General features: G+C 41.0%; 2 protein-coding genes and 1 long non-coding RNA gene across 4 annotated transcripts in view; all 3 read left to right on the plus strand.

The window, feature by feature from the left end:
- The first annotated feature begins 976 nt into the window (after positions 1-976).
- Positions 977-1893, plus strand: LOC143152097 (uncharacterized). The gene is made up of 3 exons (XR_012993499.1): positions 977-1279; positions 1372-1571; positions 1784-1893. It is a non-coding gene; the product is annotated as an uncharacterized LOC143152097 (long non-coding RNA).
- Positions 1894-13760: 11867 nt separating this feature from the next.
- LOC143146026 (uncharacterized) lies at positions 13761-14746 on the plus strand. 2 transcript variants are annotated; one of them, XM_076309980.1, is made up of 2 exons: positions 13761-14527; positions 14608-14746. In XM_076309980.1, exons 1-2 carry the CDS (start codon positions 14181-14183, stop codon positions 14699-14701), a joined length of 441 nt encoding a protein of 146 aa, XP_076166095.1. In that variant the 5' UTR covers positions 13761-14180; the 3' UTR covers positions 14702-14746. The 2 variants fall into 2 exon arrangements, with proteins under 2 accessions (XP_076166095.1, XP_076166104.1); XM_076309989.1 differs by having other exon boundaries at positions 14617-14725.
- Positions 14747-15513: 767 nt separating this feature from the next.
- LOC143146018 (lachesin) overlaps positions 15514-23539 on the plus strand; it is a 130895-nt gene continuing 122869 nt past the window's right edge. The window contains exon 1 of the mRNA XM_076309969.1: positions 15514-15951. Coding sequence (XP_076166084.1) covers positions 15810-15951 — 142 coding nt within the window. The 5' untranslated portion in view covers positions 15514-15809. The remainder of the gene's footprint in view (positions 15952-23539) is intronic.

A 23539-nucleotide genomic window follows, 5' to 3' on the forward strand; every position in this document is an offset into this window, starting at 1 on the left:
TACTCAATTACATTATGCTACGTGCCGTTGGTTACTTCTCGAATGACCAAAATTGATATCGTAGACGTGAAAAGCCAGCGGAGAAGACCAGCAGCAATGTAAGAAGGGAGAGAGATCAGCTCTCGAGGAAATGGTGGATCGTATTGGTTCAAACATTTCACTCATTTTTCGTAATGCTCGAGACTAGATCAAAATTACTCGATCCTAATCTTTTCATCTCTTTACAGTACCTCTTCCTCCTCCTTCAAACTTCACTCGTTCTTGAGGGTTTATTCACTTGTCGACACAATGCAACGAAAATGGTTCCATTTTCGAAGCCAAGTTTCACAACAACGTTATTAGTCGAATATCTTGTATACGTACGTATTCCGAATGTATCTTATCTTCGTGCACAGGTGTTCCCTAATTTATCGGTGAATGCGTTTCTTCGTAAAAAAATAAGTAAAAAATGTAGAGTAAAATTTTTTTTTACCCGATCCTGTTCTCGAGATAATCGAGTTTGAAAATACTCGGGGCACGCGCGCACTTGATTGACAAACTCGTTCGCGCTTCAATATTCTATCATCTAATTATAAAATGTTTCCATTATTCCAGTTTGTAGAACAGTTTAATCGAATTTTATTTAAATTGGCGCGTACCCTACTTATTTTCCAAATCGATTATCTCGGGAAAGAGTTCCTTTACAAGTCGAATTTCGTTTTAATTTTGACACGATGAATTAGTCCATTTTATTTGGTAAAACGAATTACGAAACATCGTGTATAATTCGTCTGTACACTATCATTATATATGCGTAATAACGAGGTTTGACAATAGTAATAATAATAATAATAATAATTTATGGAGGTTCTATCGCGCTGTCGAGCGATTATTGATATTATTAACCGGTTTAAAGAAATTAAATTAATATAATGCTTCGGGGAGCTACCAGTCGCGGATTATACCTCGTACTAATAAATGATCCGAGTGTAACGAGGCAGAGAAACCTGTAAAAACCGTAACCGCGTAAAACGACCTTTTGTTATGAAAAAGTTACGTTCGTGCATTTGTCGTGTGTAAAAAGTATCGCGAGCATCGCTTTGATGATAATTCCAACGAGTGAAACGTGAAAATTTAATCGTGGATCAATGTACGTGCACGGAAGATTTTCATGGATCGAGTGGGCAAACATTTTACACTTTTTCGTACGACCGTACGACTGTAACGGTCAATTAACGTCTTCTTTAACATCCACCTGGTTCGCACAAGAGTCGCCTTCAATCGACGATCTCGTGTCCCAGTAGGATACTAGTTTTATACTAACGTGGAAAACTTTCACTCAATCTGTTCGAAGTTTCGAACCGTTTTCACACAATTGTTTTCTCATTTAAGGTCTTGCGACCGTAAATCAGTTGAAGCTAATTCTCGTCGTAAACATTCACTTGATTTTTCTCTCTCTGCGGTATTATCAATTCCGGAATCGATTTTCGAGAAATAATTAACTGGCGCCCGGTGCAATGTAATTACGAACATCGTAAAAGCGAACAATTTCTTTGACCTTACACCTGCCGAGTGAATCGATCGTTCAAAAGGTACGGGTAGATTACGAATACGATAAGTTTAGCGGTAAAAAGGTTATAAAATCACCGATCGAATCGAGCAAAAGTGATCATACGAGAAATTAACGGCGATTTAAATAATACGTAATTGAAAATCGAACATTAGCTCGGAATCGTGCGTCTTCAATGGCTCTGCCCTTAAAATGGACTTAAATTGAATTCCAATATTCGTTTTCTTGTTTCAGATTTGATTGCTCGTATATTGTCTATCGATAGGATACTTTCCTTGTCGTTGATTTTCATCTGGGTTCTCTTTATCTCGAAGATCATTCAAATGATTAATCGCACCTAATAGGGGCTACCGACGTAATGATTTATTATACATACAGGGGGCCACAGACGTAACGATTTATCGTACGATATGTTATATAATTATTGTGCGATCTGGTCCCTCGACCGAAGAAGAAAAAGGGAGTCCATTGGAACGAGAGTTGGCAAACTATCGTCCGTCGCGTATTATTATGTGCTCGGGACGTAAAAATAATTTTGAAACGAATTTCATCGCAAGATCACGAAATTGTTGCATCCGTAGAACAATATCCATGTGACCCAGTGGTACCAATTTGCGTATTGTCGTGGCTGCATTTATGCGAACTAATTTTAATATTTGGCACCATCTCTCTGTGTGAAATTTTCAAAGGTGAAATACGTAAAATTTCATTACAAATCAGCCTTACGCAACGAGCATTCATAATAGGGCTTGGACTATTTAAATAATTTAATACTCGAATATTTTATAGGTATTCGAATGGTACGAATATACCACCGAATATTGACATTATTGTTCGATAAATGTGAACGCATCTTTTTAAATTAAAATAGAAATATCGTTATTGAAAATGTACCTTAAATGAAAATAAAGTTGAAAGAAGATGAATTAAAGTACGATGAATTTTAAAGAACTTAATTTATAATCGACGCTACTCCGATACTATGAATATTCGGGTACTGCGAATGGTATTCGAATTATATTTGCCGAATATTCGAATCATCCAAATCTTCGAATATTTGAATACGTTACGAATCGTAATTGAATTTTGTACAGACTCGTTTTCGTTGGGAAAACAACACCAGCCCATTGGTATTGCTTTCGCAATGGTACAATGAAGAACATAAAAATGTTAACTTTCGTTATTGGATGAAGTTCGATCACCGAAACGATCAGCATTTGTTCCCTCCGGTCTTTCCACGCTGTATCGACAGTCAACATTTTCTAAGCTACCTCGAGAGGCTGACGGGGTAAATTATCGATTTCGGTGAAGAAACATATAAGAATCTTTCATTCCTTTCGCCGAGATCTACAATTTGGAAAAAAGGAAGCAAAGTGGATCCGACGACTTCCACGTTTTAATATTTCCTCGAGAGGTTGACGGACTAGATTATCGATTCCGGAGAAAAGAAAGCACGTACAAGATTCTTTCGTTCTTTTCATCGACATCTGAAATTTGTGGTGAAGAAACGGAAGACGATCTTCGAATTTTACACAACATCTATCCTATTTTTTTTTTTTATAAAAAACGATCGAACATACGCTGTCGATGTTTAACAATTGTTTGCACCGTCCTCTCTGTTTCGAATTCAATGTAGTCCGGAAAACGTCGGGAGAAATCTACGACCACTCTCCGTCAATGTGAAAAAAATCTGACGGTTCTTTTTATTAATGAACCGAGTGTTCGAAACCGTGGCGTCTGGAGGACTTTCCCGTCGGATACGCAGAAAGAAAATGTGGATCAGAGAGGAAAAAGCATTTAGCACGATAAACGTCGTAATAACCGGCACACCGGCCAGCCAATCGAGCGTCGCGGCGCGTCGTTAACGAAACTCGTTAACGGCGGGGTATCGAATATTGACGCGGCTATTAAGCGCATGGGAAACAATTAGAAATTAAACACTTTTGCCTTGACTGGGCGAGAGGCTGAAGGTTAATTGGTCTGTTTCCGCGTCACGCGTGACGGCTGCAATTAATTACTTTCACACATTCCCCATTGCCGGTTCGACGTCTGTTAATTATATGCTCGTCGTATTATGCGAATACGTAATCGGGTTTGCGATTGGTCGAGATACAAACATATCGAAACGCACAATTGTTACGCGAAGGAAATTCAACCGCGAAGCGTTTCGCAATTAACGCTCCCGTTATGAGTTAATACGCGGCCAGGTATACACTTTCCTTCTGCGCCGTTTATGTCACCGCTCGTGAACGCGAACGTACACCTCCCCCCCCCCCCCCCGGAACACCTACGCCGCCACGCGGTTTAATATTTTAACGCATCCCTTTTTCATTCATCCGCTTTTGTCCGCGATGCGGAATTTTTTGTTTGCATTGTAAGGCGACTGTCTTTTCATTCGCGCGTACTGCGACTCACTCGAGCGGTTCTTATACGAGTTAAAAGGTAACGCGGTAAGTGTAAAGTATGGTAATTTCTGTGCACCAAGATAAAAGTATAAATTGACAAGAAACGATATTGCGTGCGCGAACGGCGCCCGGTACAATTTCGTTAGCAATTAAACGTGAACGGCTACGGATTTCGACTCTTATTAAACCGTGGAACGTTTCGACACGAATGAATAAAAACCTAGGTTTTTGTACGGTTACGAAATCTTTGCGCAGCGTTGAAGGTGGGAGAGGTGAAGTTTGCCAATCGAAGAACGTGTCGTTATCGCGCTTTGTACGCGCGTAAGATGATTTTGTCGAGGACAATTCGATCGATCTAGATTGATCAGTATTGCTCCGACTTCTCTCATTGTCAGTCCTGAGTAAATCAGACAGAGACATCTTGTTAGCGTTGCTCGTGTTGTGGTTCGTGGGATGTCGTTGATGATACGACGCACAGTGTCGCCTGAGGGAGGTTGGTGTTACCAGGGATTGAGCGATGCGAACGACGGAGATACTGTCGAACAGCGAGAAACGACGAGAGCGAGCGAGATACGCCGTAGCGGAGCCATGCGACGGTTAACGAGGTAGGAACCGGGACGCTTAGCGAGGTAACGCTGCGCGGTACATCCTAAGAAGGTGTCGTGTACTTTCTGCGGGAAGATGCTGCCCGATCGTCATCCCCATCCTTGATCGTATCTATTGTTCTTGGATAACTCTCGCTCTCATTGACGATACAGAGGGTGTTCTTGACAATACTCGTCAAGTTTTGAACGACGTGAACGTTGTATCGGAAATTTGTAAAATAATGCGTACATCATTCGAGTACCGAATATTTATATTTGGAACGTTGTAAATTTGATTAAATGTCGAGAACAACCCCAGAATGCCTCTGTGGCGTTTGACGTGAACGGAAAGATGTGAAACTCATGTTTGGCGGCGAATGTGGTAACACGATTAAGGTGCACGCGAACAGTGTCGAATAATTTTCGTTTAGTCGAACGCTTTCAAAGGCTGACTAAAATATTTGATCTCAGCTTTGAACCAAAGTTGATAATAATTGTCAAATTTCTCTGTTTTCGTACCCGAGTACTTAACAATTCGACTATTCGACGAATGTTGTTCAAATACCACTTCAGTTTATCACTCTTCTTTCAATTTTATTTTTATTCAAAATATTCCACGATATTTCTATTTTGGTAAAGAAACGCACACTTGCGTTTGCGAATAAATCGTAGTTAAATAATAGGCTTCGAGTCGTTTCGAGCGATTCGTTAGTTTTTAAATTTATTTACCTGTAATATTTTCGATACAGTTCGATATATTAGGGTCATCGGTGATACGAGATTATCTAAAATTATTTGAAACAAGAGTAAGTGGATCAATTGGAAAGGGGTTTATATATCATAGAACAAATTATAATATTCACTTATGAATGCGTGGTCATATTTCTAATGGCGATAATATAAACGCGATGAAAACGTTTGCGTGAAAACCAACTCGTATAACTTTAAATAACGAATAAAATATTACGATTAGACAAGATCTAAAAAAACGTAGAAATTGAATGTTGTAAACGTTGATCGAAAATGTTACAATCGTGAATATATCTGGAAACTAACAGATTGTTGGAATCGATTGAAAAACCATTAATTGTATTTGTATGTGTTCATGTATGCGCAGAATATTGATCATCTTCCTAGAAGGACTAATTTCACTCACCAAACGGTATGCGTGACCTGGTAATTCTCTTACAAGATCGTGTAATATATTTAAACATATTATCAGTATCTATTATACATAAAGACTTTTCTATTTTTATGATGATATTCGACCAAGATTACTCAAATAGTAATACTCAAATAACGACACTGGAATACACATATATATTCGAAGTCTACTCGTAGTATTCGAATACCTATCCGAATATCGAATTATTCGAACAACTGTAACCTTATACCACACACAGTACAGTGTGTATATAAAATAAATAAAGAACGAGGAACAAAATTTTTACTACGTGCCGAAATAAATAAAAAACGAGGAACAAAATTTTTATTACCTCCAAAAAAAAAAAAAAAGAAAAAAAAAACAAAAAAAAAATGGAATAAGGGATAAGCTTTCTCTGTAGAAGAAAATTCACCGCGTGCGTGATATTAGCCGATGTTAAAAAGCAGAACGTCTGTACGGTACATCGAGTCCGCGAACGAAGCTTGGCGATACTAAATCATAGGGTGCAAAGTTGAGTTATTGTTCCGTGAACCTGGACTTAATTTACAAGCAGTAAAGGTACACACATATCCTGATACATGTATAATTCCTACAAGAATGAAATTCAAACGCACGGAACGGCTTGCAATTAGTGCCTTATTATGAATTGATATCCGACCTGGCTGCGATGCATTTATCTCCGTTCCTCGTTCTCCTGGCATTCCCAGTTCGTTTGTCGACTGCAAGCACGGGATATAAGCATATTCGTCCTATACACTTGTTAACGTTTCCCGTTCGTATATCTGGATTCATTTAGCTTAAGTAATTTTTTCTTTTCCTTTTTTTTTTTTTTGCTCAACAGAACTGGAAACGAGACTGCACCCGATACATGTAAAAATGCGATTTAATTCTGTTTGCTTGGTTATTTCTATAATTACGTAACGCATATTATGTTTGTCGGAATAAATTCTAAAATTTGCTTTTCAAAGTAATTCGACAGCCCGTTCGAAAAGAAAGAAAAAAGAGAACGAATTTGTTAAACCGCGTGGTATTTGTTTAAATTCTCTGTTAACTTTACAGCACGGCTGGATGTATGAATAGCGAGTTAAATTCTTTTCGATTATTCAGCACGAATATTAACGAGGAGGAAGACGGACGAACAAATGCACGGATAATTATAGAAAAATGAGTGAATTTATATTTTTTTATCGTTTTCTCTGCGACAAGATAAAACTGTCAGATTTTTCTAATGAAAAAATATTTAAATATAATACGCCGTATTATTAAGAGCATAAAATTCGTGGAAATTAGTTCCTAGTTACTAGGATCTGGGATCTTCTTCTCTATATATTATGTACATATATATATATATATATCTATTGAGTAAACGATATATTTCTTTACGTATCTTGTAATATCATTTTATTTCTCTAACTAACATCTATCTATATCAAACAATTTTTGTACCAGAGCACCATTTTGTCGTTCTCTCCCTCGCCATTTAAATACTGCAACTACTGTATTGTCACATTTATGGCGTTTTCATTCGTATTCATGTTGAAATTGCATTTACACTAACATTGCACCATTATCTTACACAGAACAATACCGAATGAATTTCACTTGTCGTTTTGTTCCTTGCGATTAAAAAGCTAATTACACTTCGCACTCTGGGCGTATTTTTCAGTTCCAGTTTAATTGTTACTAACTGCTTTTTCTCGCGTACGATTGGGTAATGACGAAAAGAGTTCGCCGGTGCTGCGACACCCAACGGCAAAATTATTCATTTATGGTTTATCGTTTTATACGGCGCAGAATGATATCGTTAATACAAATGAGAAATATCATTATCGAACTTTATTAAACTACGGTATTTCCAGCTATTGTTTCGCGACAATGTATCGATGTTAACAAAAGTTTACATTTTGATTTGGGACGCCCTCGGAGGAACTTCTCTTCGGAATCAGACTTAAACTAAAAATTAATTTTTCATTACACATTGTTTAATTTAAATATCACGTTATTATCAATTAAAATAAATACATGTATTATTTACTTTTTAATTTATTTATATTCACAATATATTAATACAGATTAATACGATGTTATGTTAATAACAATATGTTATACCTGTACCTCGTACTTGTACGATCTCGTATATTTATTGTTGTTTTCGTACATTGATATACCAGTATCATTGAATTTTATTTGTTGCGAAAATCAGTAGAATTTGGCACGATGGTGTTCTTCTATCGCCAACTATTCAATTATTCGTGTAATTTCAAACCAATATATTAAGAAATAGGAAATCTGACATCAATCTGGAAAGATAATAAGCCATTTTCATTATGAGGTCAATTGATCAATATCCGAATAAAAATTTTAACGAATTCGAAGAAATATTTTCGTGATTATTAATAATTAATGGATTGCGATCAATATTTCATATTACACGAATTGTAATGGTAGAAAACAATTTTGCAACCATTACTTATTAAACCTTTTAGTCGAGAAGGTATGAGAATTTCTTACAATCGATTGTAGAAAATGTATCGTTTACGAAATACTTATTTTACTCTTAAAATGGATTATATATATGTATCGAATAATTCGATGAAATTATTCTCGTGCCCCTGTACAGCCATAGATTTACTTCGGCAAGAACGAAGAGGAAGTAAACCATTCGTGCAATATTTATTGCACGAAAACATTACGATTCAGCAATACGGTGCCGATTGTGTGTTTTCATTTTTTCTTTTTATACGACTTTAGATAAAAATATAAAATTCCTTTTAGCGAGGTTGAAGGTGAGGATATTTTCTGTGATTGCATAATGAATGCGTTTAAAATAAGGAGAGTAAAAGCCATGTGTGGTTCCCGTGTGGGAAGAATTATTAAAACCGTCGCGGTATAGTACTGTCGACGACGTCATGTGAGTACATACATATGTATATATGCACGCGAGTGTGCGTATATGCCGCCTGGGATTTAAGGAGACCATGAAGACGCAATTCCATACTTACGCTTTGTGTGGGATAATATCACAGTCACTTCTGAAACGAAGCCAAGTGGTATTTATTAAGTATATTTCTAACAATTTGGCATTAACCAGAGATCAAAGTACCTCGTACACAATACGTCTGTTTGACTTTTGAATAGGGTTGGTATCTCTCGTCGACTTTTTCTGTATTCGAATAGTCGAAGAGCTTAGCGATTCAAATATTCGGCATAATGTAATTCGAATACAATTCGAATACTTGACAAACTTCCTTTTTTGAACTTTATTTTCATTTAATATTGGAACAATGGTATTCGAATAATGATCATCGAACACTCGAATATTCGAAGTTGTAGCGTATGCTAACTAGTAAAATATTCGAATATTAAATAATTCCCAGTTCTGATCTTAAACTGTAGCAGGTATCGACATTAAATTTTGCAGGCAGTTTTGGCTTAGGGTTGGCTACCCTGTGAATCTCTATTAACTTTGGCCAATCATAAACGACCGTGCAGGAAATTTCCGAAGTCTCTTTCTCCTAGTTTTGTTCAAATTTCAAATCATTTTCGACGATAAGAGATCTCGTAATGTAAAACAATGGAGAAAATATTTTACGATCGTAAGTTCCATATGACGTAATTTCTGAATGATAAAAAATCTATGTCCCTTAGAACAATTCCCGCTTTCAAGTGATAATTTTTATACCAGATTCAAGTGGTTTTATCTCGCTCGCTCTCGGTGTATCTCTTTCACAGTCCTCATTGTACGATACACGCGAAGCTGAATCTTGGCTCGAGATAAAAATCGCTATCTACCTCGCTTTCAAGTGAATTGGTGGTACCGATTTTGTCACTAGAAAGTGGAAATTTCTGTACTCGAAGTGTCTGTTACGTGTCTCGATGTATGCTACTGTAAGGTTTTAACATTTTGAGTCTCGCTCGAATAATTTGAAATCGGAAATTTTATTATTTCGTACAGTGTACAAAACACGAACTTCGAGTGACTTTCGAAATCGTGATACAAAGGATTGGAGGGGGAGGGGGAGGCAGTTAAATCTTAAAATATTCGAAAAATTTGTTTCTACGATTTTTAGATGTTTTAAAATTTACGCGTGTTCTACATATTCTGACTTCTGATTTATCGAAAAAGTTCAAAAACATGTAGTAGCACCTGAATTGCGAATGGCATGCACGTCGGTAGAGGCGCTGCTCTTTTTTTTTGACATTTTGTAATTTCTACCAAAGACCGACTACTTCTAACGAAAATTTTAACGATAAACACATCGAAATGTCCCGCGACTTCACTAACCGAAGTCGTAAAAATTAAATCAATAGATTTGTAAAAGAAAAATCATAACCTTAGATCCGTATGCAATTTTCACAAAAACTAAGTTTGTAAAATCAAAGAACATGAAATATCGGAAACAAATCCAGCGATGTACTTCAAAATATTTCTGCACGTACACTCGAAAATATTATTTAAGATACGTCGGAAGCACAATTTTGAGAAATGTTCGCAAATAGAGAAAAATATTAATAATGACGGAAATGAAAAAAATTCGATTGGTCTTAATAAAAGGAAGAGAATTTTGTTCGTATTCTGCTCCCGATACACGGAATACATACTTTCGTATATTAAATATCCGTCGATAAATTTTTAGTTAAGTTTCCCATAAATCTGGTATCGTATTCATTGTAAAAAGATCATACATTTACGTAATTGAATGTAACTTTCGCGATTGCAAATATTTTTTAATGAAATATCGCCACAGCATTCGCCGAACTAATTTTACAGGAATAAAAGATCAAAGGTTGATAACGAGGTTCAGCTGGACTGTTATTAAACCTAATCTATAACGGTACGGAGTACCATTACGCGTGGACCATAAAACGTAACCTGTTATCGAGAAGCACTTGTTCTAACAATTGCGAAACGTTGGCAAAAAATCGTTACGAACGGGGCTAGTTGGACAAGTTGGAAAGAAACAAGGCCCTGGAAGGCTCTCTTTAATCGTTAATATCCACACTGCGAGCTTTAATACAATGTGTTTTCTGTCCATATACGCTGATTGTGTGGAGCACTAGATTTCTTGTAAATCCTGCTCCCTCCGCTGAATAAAATGAAACCCAGTAATGCAGGATTCTCAGCATGGTTTCTCGGAAACCACTCAGAAAATATTCGCCGTGGAAAATAATCAGTTGGTTCAAGTCCTTGCACTCACTGCGGATGATAAGGATAAAGCAGCTGCCTATGCAAGATACGTTGCAGCGTGGCTTGGGAAATTTCACGATGCGCAGATATTTTTCTAGTACTTTCGTTGGGACTTGCAGCAGTTTCATTAACCCTTCCGTGCACGGGTCGGGTCTCATAGACCCAACGTCTTTAATTTTATTAACACATTTGCACTACCGACTTGGCGGCAGTGTCCTCCCAGGGTCCATTTAATTCTCACTGGCCATTTTATTTTGCCAAACACGATACGATATAGAATGTATAACGATCGATACTCTTTACAGCGTCTCTCTACACGGTATTGTTCATTTTTTAATTTTTTTTGGGGCCTCTTGGACCCAATTCGTTCCAAAGCGAACGAATTATAATTTACCCGTATACGAAAGGTGTTACGAATCGCAACGATCGTTTTATTCAGAATGGGCACTAGCTGTCGAATTTTTCCGTACTCGAATATTCGAAGATTCAGTGATTCGACTACTCAGCGAATATAATTTGAACGCTCTACTCGAATATCTAGCGCACCGATCGAGTATTTGGATATTTGTGGTATTTGAATAGCAAACTACGAACGATGTTCGTTCAAATTGTTGTCATTTATTAAAACGCATTTCTATTTAAAATATTTATTAAATATTTTTGTTTCGATGAATGGAAAATTAACTCACTCACGTTTTTCCGCTGCGAGGAGCTTCCCGTTGCAGCGACTGTCTACACGTTTGCGGAGACGAGGAGTAATAAGAATAATAATAATATTTGAATACCCGAGTACTCGCAGGAGTAGCTCTAATTCAGAAGTCAAATGTGCCAATTTCTCCGAGGATATCAATCGATAGAAGAAAAGGTTCCACGACCTGACATACTACGGCTCAGAGAACGTTCCCGATGCAGCCGACATCATACATTAAATATACGTCCGCCATTTTGGCATAAGTTTATTTATCCGTTTCATCAATTTCAGAACGCCATTAGATTGACACGAACACGGACTGCCGGATACTACACTTCACAGATAACAAGATTGTTTGTAAATATTGGATCAGGTAAAGATGTGATCGTATCATGTATCGAAGTAAAAGATGAACATCGGGCATTTCCTTCAATTTTCTGTAACTCGGAAAAGTACGATACGTACAACCTACGTTCATATAACAGTTCTTTCATTCGTTTTATTCTTCCACAACGGATCATCCCCTTTCCGATCGTAAGACGAAATATGGCCCATTCTGTATGTATACAACAAATAATATATATATATATATATATATATATATATATATATATATATATGTGTATATAATGAGTGAGTTAGCGGGAGAAACAGATGGAAGCTTAAAAGGGGGAATAAAATTGCTAGACGGTGGATTTAGTGTTTATAGGCAGGGGAGGGATTATAGGAAAAATTATAAAATTTATCCGAGAGGAAACAGATAGAACGATAAGCATACTTTACGACCGCTGTATCCGATCGTAACGTATGGGTGTTTGTAGTATCAATTGATAACCAAATTTTTTTAACGGTAGGATGGGGTGGGGGGTGAGGGGGAGTCACCTAGGGTCGTAAGCCCAAGAGAATCGAATATTCGATTTTTGCGTTCGCCACCGATCTGTCGAGTTTGTATAAAATATTACGCTTTAAAGAAAACGTGTTTCCTTCGACCATTTCGGACGAACGTCGACAATGTTACGTACACGAGTGTCGTTCGAATAATCGATACAGAATACCACGATCGAGGCAATTCAAGATCAATTACCCGTCCCTTCGTAACTCGTGCCACATATCGTGGACTTCTGAACTTAGCTAACGACAGTGGGGATCGTACCACGTAATTTTGGAACAATCACTTCCATCATTCTAAATTCCGCCTCCCGTATTCTCATAATGTCAGCTCAGATCGCTCCGATCCACCTTCTACGTCGTCTTCTTCGTGCTCATCGCGTAGCGTCCCGGTGGTAGTAGGTCGTGATCTTCTCGTGGATGCGTGGAATTGTCACGACGAAACTCGTTATCTCGTGTCTAGAAGCAGAACAGGCTATCTAACCGTAATGTCGGGGAGAAAAGGACGGATCAATGATATGACAAACGAAAGGTGAACACGATCGTGCACACCAACGAGGGTATGGGGGCTGGAAAAGATTAAATTCGATATATAATATTAAATCGTTGCGCACGAAAGTGGCGATTGCGCACACGTTTAAAGTTTTTCACAAATTCGTCGACTAGAAAACACTGGGTAGACGTTGTTTATCGTACGTGGATTTACAGCTGGAAGTTAGTTGAAAACGACACGATAGATGCTACGTGAATCGTTTCAACGCAAAATGTTTACGCGGCGAAACAAAGTGCGGAACGTGCGGTCGTACAAATGTTTTGGAAAAACTATATTGAACATTTTCCACGTACATTTGTACGTTTGTGGATTATATCGTTAATTTAAAGGAAAAAAAAAAAAAAAAAGGCGAAGAAGGAAAGAGGTACGCGAGTACGTGTAAAAGAAGGGAGAGGAATTTCTTTCACAAGATTAACGAAGAAGAGGGAAAACAGGAGAATGTGAAATGAATATTTCGTCGAAACAAAAGTTACGTACCGTATTCAAATCGTGAGATGAAAAATGAAAAATTACCGTGGTCGATGTTAAAAATATTAAAATATATCGACCGTTTCGCTCGAATCTCTCTCGCCCGCGAAGGCGAAAAAAGAAGGTTGATTAGGGGATAGATCTCTTCACAGGTCGTGAAATAATATTTTTTCTCTCGCTAATCACCTCTTCGTAGGTAAGAAGAAATTCGAGCGAAACGTTCAACATATTTTCACTCCCCTCTGTACATGTATTGTCAATTTAAAAATATTATCGCAGGGTGGACATTAATCCACACTGACTACGCTAACTTTTAATTCTCTTCCAATTTGAATATTCTAAGTAGTTTTCGTTCCGATCGAATATTCATTTTACATCTTGTTTCTCCTCTGTTTCGATAATCTCGTATAAAAATTTCTTTCTCCTTCCTTTCCCCCGTCTTTGCTTTCTTTCGGATCGACGTACCTTTTCTTTAACGTTCACCGAGCAGGGACCGAACGATTGATCGAAACGTTTAAAATATATTTACGTCCACGCGGATGTTTGTTCGTTGGTACCGATTGTCGCGTTCTTTATTAGATTTTCAGCCAACGAGCGATCAATCGTTGCATCCCTGTACCGGGAATCGTAGAAAAGTCGATTCTCGTAGCTCGATCCGGTGATCGATTATTCGCGTCGATGAATCAACGATGGTAGAACGGTTGTGTACCGCGGTGAACCTCGCCAGGACGAAAACGCAACGGGGATTCCCGGTTGATGTCGTTCCCCCGGTAACGCGATCAAAATTAACCAGTATCGTAGGCAAGCCATGTCACCGATTACGGAACACCGGAAGTTGCTTTAACGCAACTCGTTACCTGGTACCAGGGACATCTAGAAGCAGGCAACAGAGACGCGGCGAACCGGTCGACCGAGCAGCTGTAACGAAGAAAGAAACAGGAACTCAAACAGCACGAGCTCGAAGAGAAACGGAGGCCGATGAAGGTTTCCACCTACGGAGCTTTCCAAGAACGAGAAAGATGAAAACGTGGCAAAGGTAGGTAGGTAGGTAGGTAGGTAGGTAGAAGGAGGGGATCGGCGGTGGATGTTTGGTAGTGATGGTGGCGATGTCGGTAGTGGTAGTAGCGGCGAGGCGAGGCATAGACGTCCCACCGACAGAGAAAGAAACGAAGAAAGAAAAGGGGGAGAGATAGTGGAAGCGAGATGGTAGAGAACACCCAGAAGAAGACGGAGAGACAACCACGGTGAGAAAGAGACGGTGAAAAGGGGGATGGTTGAAGCGATGGTCGGGGTTGGTGGCGGTGGAGGAGTAGGAGGACGAGGAGTAGGAGGAGGAGTAGGAGGAGTAGGAGGAGAGATTTGTGAAGGTACGAGAAAGCAGCAGAGGTACCAGCAGTGGCAGCAGCAGTGCCCGGGCATCAGGGCACAGTTTGATCGGCGCAGGCGCCAGCCGGTAGACGGTTCCTGGTGCGGGCTGCAGGCGGCAGAGGGTAGAGAGAAGCGAGGGAGGTGGATGTCGGAGGGTGCCCGTAGGAAGTTTATCGGCGGCGAGTGGCGGTGGGTGGAAGTGGTGCCTTCGGAGGTGGGGTTGTAGGTGGACGGTGGAGGTGGAGGTGAAAGCAGGAGCATACTCCGTACACCGAGGATTTCCAGGCAGCAGACAGTCTACGGCCCGGGACAGAGGGACCAGGACCAGCCTCGGGAGGGAGAGCTCGTCGTGGACCCTCTCTTCCTATCGATACGTGCGAGAATACGTATTTTGGAGTGTCGGTGGCCTTGAAAGTTCGCACGGTCTTTAACGCCGCTTGGCACGCGAGTAGACCCTCGGCTCGTACGAACGGGCAACAAGGCACGAGGAATCCTTTTTAATGACGATTCGACGCGGTCGCTCGCGGGACGTTTTATTCAGTGCTCGCGCCACAATAAGGATTCCCCTTGTGTGATCGTTAACCGTTACCAGTCGTGCATCCGAGCGTACGCGAGGAGAACCAACGGGGCGGGGGGGAGGGCGGGTGGTGGGACCCCAGCCGATCAACGGTAAGGGAAGAAGAAAATCTGAAGAGGCGCAAGAAGCGGAGATGAGCGCAGTCGTTCGGCCGGGGACTGCTCGGAGCACGTGCCTCGCACGCAGAAGGCGCCCCGAGCGGCATCAGGTGCGCTAATCGGGGGTACCGATCTACGACACGGACCGGGACGTACCATAGAAACGCTGCAACCGCGAATTCGTCTCCACGCGACCGACCAACGTGTCACATAACTCTAGAGACCTCTTTCGATTGAAACGAGTCGAACTTCATCGAGGGCACCGACAAGCAGGAATGACAGGACGTGCCGTACGACACGCATCGAGAACGATCTCGATGATCGCTTTGCTCACGTCTATTTTGATGTTTCTCGGAATCGACGGCATGGGACACGCCAGTGGACACACGGTTGACCGCGCCGCGAACTCTCATCAAGGTGAGTCACGATACAACAACTTGCATTCGTTCGACAGATTTATTTCGAAGAATAGTTTTCATTTTTTTTTCTTCTCTTTTTTTTTTTTTTGATTTTTCAATTCGACGAGACAGGATCGTTCGTTCTTTTTCTTTTTCCTTTTCGATTCGACTGTGCGCAGGATCTTTTCTTTCGATTTTTCGATTCGACGGTACGATCGTTTTTGGTTTTTTTTTTTTTTTTTCAAAAGTGTCGAAAGTGTCGTAAGTGGACTTCGTTCTTTCGTTCGACAGACGTCGTTGCTCGGAGTAGATTCATCGATCCGTTACAACGATTTATGATATTCGTATCGGTAATTGAGCCCCACGTGAGAATCGCGTTGAAACGTTCGCGCGGGGTTTCGGTGCGAGTGGCCGTGCATTAGAAGCGCGATAAAAATGTATTGTCACGCGTTGACGATAACGGGTGCTGGGAATAAAAATATCGATCATCGCGACGCGCGTATAATCGAACGGTCACGGTGGAGATGTCGATTGAAATGAAAATTTTGTTCCCAATTATGCAACCGTGGTGTAGCCACGGATACACGAATTTCAGTGTGAACGAAACAGACGCGCAGGTGCTTGAGAAACGAGCCGGTTAAAATGCTATTAAAATCCAACGGAAATGAAATGCTCGCGAAGTAGTCACAATTTACGGATCAACGAAAACAAATATACGCGAAACATTTGCGAACAAACGGACGCGTGAAAAGTGATTCCCAGGGTAACGAAACAGGTGAAAGGGAAGAATTGAAATGTTAGAAATCGTAATAAGAGTTAACGTTTCTCGTGCGCGAGGGCAATGTATCGCTTTCTAAAATCTGCTGTGTCCGCCGTCGGGAAAAAGAATGACCTCGGTCCAACGTTCGCGCGAGGATCGATGCTCAGGGATCGATCTCCACTTTTCGTGAACCATTAGCTCCTGTAACGCGGTTGTACGTTAGACGGGGTGCTTGTCCAGGTAAATAAACGGTGAAACTAGATGTTCCAAAAGCGATTGCCACTTTTCTTTAATCAAAGGGTTCTGTAACGCGAGCGTACGACAGAATAGCGTTCGGATTGATTAACTACGTTATCGAGTATTTCGGAGCTTCCACTTTCTCGTAATCGTTAACCTTTGTAACGTAAGCGTGCGTCAGAATAGATTTGTCCAAGAAAATAAACAACGATATCAGACGTTCCGAGACCGATCTTTCCGTCTCGACTATTAGAGTCTGTACGGATTCATCGTTAGACAGAGCCAGGTGTTCCAGGATCGGTTGCCAATTGTCCCAATCAACAAGTTCTGCAATGCAAATAACTCCAACACCGAGAGTTTCAGAATCGACTGTCTCTTTTCCACCGGCCATTAGGGTGTGTAACGTAGGCCCGTGTTAGGACTGCTTTTGTCCAGAAACCCTAGTAGTAGGTGTTCCCGGACCGATCCTCCTCTGTTCCTTGGTCATTAGGGTCTATATACGGTTTGGCCTCCGTTGAGAAGGTCCCTGTCCAGATGTATAAACATTAGGACTAGTGCGATATTTGTTCTTAACCATTAGGGTCCCTAGCCTCGTGTCGAGATAGATCCTCGTTTAAATAAATAAATACCGGCGCTACGTTTCCCAAGATCGATCTCCTATTTTTCTTAACCGTTACGTTTTATCGCGATGGTCTCTGTCGGAATGGGTTCTTTATCCGGTTGAATAAACATTAGCAGTGGATGTTCCAGGATCGATTTCCACGTTTCCTCGACCACTAGAACTTGTAAGATAGATCTACGTCGGAACGGTTTCTCGTTCGAATAAATAAATATCAGCGCCGCACAGGAAGAGTCTTGTCGTTGTTGTTGATATGCACGACATCCCGACCGACCGTTGTCGACCTTAAGGCCAAACTTTCGGGGTGTTCTTCGCGTTACGAATGTCTCTTTTCTTCGTAACAAGTGAACCAGTTTTGTTCGCGGCGAAGAGTCACGGTATCGTGTGACCCATCGAACACTGGGAACGCGCATTGCTCGGCCACGATAACGCGTATCGACAGCTAAAAAACGTGAAAATGAATTTTTGACAAACCGTTCGTGAATGTCTATCGCTACTAAACCAGTTCGACGTCGCTTCAATAGCGCGTGAAACAGCGCTAAAAATCCATGTTTACATTTAGCGGTTAACACTTTCGCGATGAATATCCCCTTCTCCGGCAACAAAACGTCGGACCACAATTGTTGTCGGGTAGCGTATTACATAGTATATTCCTCGGGCATACACGATACGCGTTCGATGCGTGCGCGGAGCGCGTGTTGCGTTTCACCAAATTAATACGCGCGTTACAGTGTCGAGTGTCGGGGACGAGGAACAAGCAGGAAAGAAATTTAACGCAATCGAGCGGATCTCGAACAGGTTCGATACTATTCGAGTAATTTTTTATTCGAATATTTGCTCATTCAAACACCGTTACTCGAGTATTCGAGTGTACGAAAATCATTATTTGAGAATTTGAATATCGTTATTCGAAAATCATTATTCGATCATTCGAGAGTTTGAATATCGTTGTTCGAATATTACTATTCAAATGAAAAGGTAATCGTGCACTTGCATCGAGCCTGTATCAACGAAGAGCAAACATCGTTCTAATTCGAACAACGAATAAAAGATAAACTCTCGATACGTTATTGGTTCGATAAAAATTATAGTTCGAATTGTACAACCGAGTTACGTTTCACGTTGAACGAATAAAAGCTTATCCAAACACCTGTTCGATCGAATAAATGTTACTAATAAATCGCATTACGGAGTCTTTATTCGTGGTCTATCGGTCTGGTAAAATTCTACTGGTTTCCGGCCCTGGGAGTAATTGTCGAATTACACCGTTGAAACCGTTCTACGAATGTTTAAGCGAGTACGCGAAACAGAATATTTGAAAAATCCGACGCTCGGCTCCAGCCTTAATTCGAGATCGGCTACGGTTCGAAACGTAATGATTAGCGTAAACAGAGGGCGAGCGAACGAACGGAGGAACTATGTTGAATTTCGTGAGGAGGAAAAGCGAGAGGATCGTCGTTAATTAAGAGCAAATAGCGGCAGGAAGAAAAAGCGCGCGGAAAATTGCGAACAGGAAGTGTCATGATCCACGGCACGTAAACGTGCAGCTTAACGAACGATCCGAACTCGCGCCCCTTAATACGTAAGGTCAACTTACGCCGAAAAAAGACCCAAAATGTACTCCCCGGAGGCGATCGTTCAACCCCTCATCGTTTCGAGCCCGCGGGCAAAAAGTCATTTCACAGCCAGCACACTTTTTACCGCAGCAGCGAAACGTGGCCATGTGCTGGCTGCTTACCGTATTTTGCTGAGTTTAGCGCCCCTCCCCCTCCCCCTACCCCCTCCCGAACATCTTTTTGTCTACGCTTCTTTTCTTCTCGGCGCCCCCACTTCCTTCCTGTTTTGAGACGTGTAAACCCCGGCGCGATTTACATCGCGCGCTTGTATTCCTGTCGGCTGTACGCGTCTCGCCGTTTCCGCGTACAACGAAATAGACGACTACGACTACGACGACTACGACGACGACGACGACGACGACGACGACGACGACGACGTCGACGACGATGGCTACAGTTGCATACTCGGGGACATTCCAATTCATAACTAAGCGACTCTTTGTTCCGTTTGTCTTTTTAGTTTGTCGCGGAGTGATTAGTCCGGAACACTGTGTAACCTTGGAGACAGCTTTCAGAGTCCCTTTCAAAGTCTGGAGACGTTGCTTCATTCACAGCTGTAACCCTTCTATTGTGTTCGGGTCCGTGTGAATCGATCCCGTCTTCGCGTTAATAGATCATTCTCATTCATAATTTCATCGAAGAAACGATTACGAGTTTTATCCGTTTCGGTCGTCGAGCAGCGACCTACCAAATTATTCGTTAGATTCATCGAAACGATACACGAGAATTGTACCTGTTACCGTTAATGTTCTCCGGCTCGTAATTATTCCAAATGTTTATAATCATCGACAATGTTGGTCGAAGTCGGTGTCGGTGGATCGTCAATATTGAGAATACGTTGGAATAACGATTTGTTGTCTTTTCTGGGAATAGTGTGGGTGAGTTTAATTACGAAAGGAAAACATCGTAACGATTTTGTCAGTTTTGAGCAAATATTCGAAGAGGTTACCCGGGGAAAAGATCCAAAGGAATCTGGAATATTTTTCCGATTCTGTAAATATTATCAATCGATAGTTGAAAATAATTTCTCGGTTGTCGGTGATTTACTTTGTCTTTCGAATAATTTTGCAGCGAATCGTTCTATAATGAAGCGTTGACCGGAAGTGTGCGTATCTCTGAAAGTAGAAAAATAATAGCAATTATTCCTCAAAATCGATCCGGACGTCTTTCTTCTGAAAATGCTGTCTGTTCTAAACGCGAAACCATGGGATATTCCTTGTCAAAAATTACAAATACGACATTTGTTAATGTTTTGTATTTTCCTTAATAGATTCTGAACGTAATTATAATAAATTCTAATGTCAACGAAAGAAGGTATTAATACTTGTATGTATATAGTATTTGAATGCATTCGAATATCGTAGTATTTAACTAGTGTTCGAATTATATTCGCCGAATATTTGAATTATTAAAGTGATTTCGCGAAATGTTTAGTTCCGTGAGTTCAACGATAAAATATCACGATTTGCTAAATCGCGTACGAATAAATTAGTATTTACGTATATGCACAATCCATTTTGCGTTTGTTCTATTCCTAACTTTCCGCATCAATTTTTATTTCATTATTTATTTTCGGTTCAACGATAATGTTCATTTATATCGCAAGCTATAATACGATTATGGACATTATGTAAGGTAAGTTCAAAATTCTGTCATAAAATTTATACAGGTCTAGATCCTATTTTCAAATACATTGAGATACGGAAAATGTCATTCTTCGTTTTCTTTTTCAATTTCTTGCATGTTTCGTGTTGTTTTACATCAAAGTCTGTGACAAATTTGTTTAAAAAAACTTTCACGTATCTCCGATAGTTTTCAAGATGCCATTAGGGATGAAACTTTGGACGGTAGTTTTACCCCTTAAACTCGAGTCACCGTAGCTAAAAAGAGAGAAAAAAATATTAGTCCCTTATTTTCGCCCACTTTACAAACCTACGAACTTTCCTTTAAATTTTGGGGCCGAGCGGAGCGCTCGGTAGACATTTTTCGCGACTCTGTGACCGAGCCCAATTAGTGTTTTTATGATCGCAACACAAGGGTTACGAGTTCGGAACTTTCAGTGTCGAGTGATTGTACTCGATATCGGGTTGAAAGCGTTCCAATAAAAATATTTCATTCGAGCCCACAATTAATATCTACGCGCAAAAGCAATAATGGAGGAAAGTCAACTTGTCAACAAACTTTTATAGAAAACTAGGCTTCCCGGAGATGATTCTAGAAGTCGTATTGTGAAGTTTTCAGAGGCAGTTCGAGTTCCCACTAGGAAATCTTATTGGTCGCATATCCGATTTACCCGCTCCCTGAGCTCCGATAGTCCTGCTGGAATTTATGCTCGTTTATTTCATTCGTCGTACACCATCTGAATCAATTTTAGTAGCTGAACAGAAATTGGTCAAGAAACGTGGTAATTTCGTTTGCGAAAATTTTATTAAGGTTTCTGCTAATAAAGTTACCGCGGTCGTAGTTGTGCGTGTACAAGGGCAGATAGACCGTGAAATTAACGACGCTTCGGTTACGGGCCCCTATATAAGAAGGGCCTTCGGAAGTACCTTGTTAATTTTTTACTATAACCGTTATTCGGAAGTCTAGAAAGGAAACTTTTCTTCGTTCTTGAGAAATGGTGCGATACGTGTAAATAACCTCCTAACCTTTCCTAATTTTATGTAAATCGTGATACCTTTGAAATTATCGTTAACGATACAGGTGCATTTGACGAATAAAAAAAAAAAAATGAAGCGGAATTCTTACCAAGTACTTTGATACTCTAGCAGACCCTCTGTGCAATTTTATTTTCAGTTTTCATAATAATTACGCGTTCGTTTATCTTAAAACATTCCAGAGAAGAGTAAGGCCGTTCGAAGTAACTAATTACCTAGCACCGGTATTTATAAAATTCAAGTAGGGCAATTAACGTGCGATATCGATAAAGCGTGTCGATAACGACGACTCGTAATACATCCATCGCGATGATCCGCTACTCCACTCGCAGTGAAGTAACAGTGACCTGCCGATTTGTTTAAATATTTCATCATTAGCCAACACGACATCGTCTCCGGACGGGAAATAACGACTGCCAGGATGAATCGCGTAGTTTCGAAACAAATTTTCTCCGAGTCTGTAGTAACGACCCTCGAGATCGTCTCCCCCGTGTTTCGATTCCCCCTGCATTATCCCCGAAAGAAAATCAGCTCTCGAGAACAATCGTGTCGATTATAACGTCCTCGAAAGTTGTTCGGGCGCGTTACGCCCACCGTTAACCGGAAAAGGTTGTTTCCATTAACATCGTTAGGGGTGTGATTCTCGCGCGCGAGGGTAGGCGGGAAAAAGTAAAGAAAAAAAGAAAAAAAAAGAAAGACGAGGACCGTACACCGCGCGAGTAGAATCTAAATTCAACGTAACCACGACAATGTTAATTACAAATGCTCCGCGCCACGTGTTGCTTTCTTCGACGAAACGGCGCGCAGAATATTTCCGAGCGAGCGAATTCCCAAATCGCATGCAAAACTGAAACACGACGCGCGGTCGTTCTACACGCGCGGACACATCTCTTTTCATTCGCCCCCTCCCCTCCCTTTTAACTCTCTACCTACCCCCGCTACGTCCGCTTGTACATAGTCACGAGCGCATGTAATATGTATTTTTTTCACCGCTCGACTCTCCACACGATGGTAATGGTGATGGTGGTGAACCGGGGATGGTGTGCAGCCAGGTTTCCGCGTGCTTTTCTAAGCGTGTGTAACTTGCTGCATGGGAACAAGTTGTACGGTAAGACAGCGGTTTATCTTGCCGCATTACAGAAGTCACTCGGAGAGGTGGCACGAGGTATGTGCAGGATTGAAGCGGAGAGAGAGAGGATCGAGCGTGGTGAGTCGGAGGGGGGGAGTAGGAGGTGAGCGGCACCGGCGACGGTAGCGCAACGGGCGAGGGGGGGTGAGGGGCACACTGGCGAAAAAGGGGCGAGCAGCGCGACGCAACCGCGGGAAATCGCATGCAGCGCGACCTACTTCGAGGAACAGCCGGAATTCGGGATTCGTTATTAAGAAAACTTCGGCGCCGGCCGGCGGTATGAATTTTCCAGGTCTCCGGGGGTAACTTGAGAATGTGTAAACGGGGAGGAGGGGAAGGGAGGGGGTGGTTAGTCGTGGTTGTCAAATTTATTTGTGTCGCGCGGCCAGACTCCGCTCGCCCCGTTTTTTTTCTCCCACGGTGGAAAAATCGAAAAATTTGCGCCGCGAACGGAGACTTAGAAGTTCGCGCCAATCGAAAAGTTTCCCTCGCCGTGCGAACGTGATCCTTGTCGCGGAAAGTTTCATTCGCCGGGAACCCGTGGTATTCGAGGGATCCGACTAATTGTAATAATCAACCGAATCGATGC

Source organism: Ptiloglossa arizonensis, chromosome 1 (genome assembly GCF_051014685.1).
Source record: "Ptiloglossa arizonensis isolate GNS036 chromosome 1, iyPtiAriz1_principal, whole genome shotgun sequence".
NCBI classification, from domain to species: Eukaryota; Metazoa; Arthropoda; class Insecta; order Hymenoptera; family Colletidae; genus Ptiloglossa; species Ptiloglossa arizonensis.

What these genes read in the sequence shown, in the direction of transcription:
- LOC143146026 (XM_076309980.1), top strand. Translation starts at nt 14,181, where the DNA reads ATGGTAGAACGGTTGTGTACCGCGGTGAACCTCGCCAGGACGAAAACG. An exon ending in AAGATGAAAACGTGGCAAAG is followed by an intron (nt 14,528 to 14,607) that starts GTAGGTAGGTAG and finishes CGATGTCGGTAG; the next exon opens with TGGTAGTAGCGGCGAGGCGA.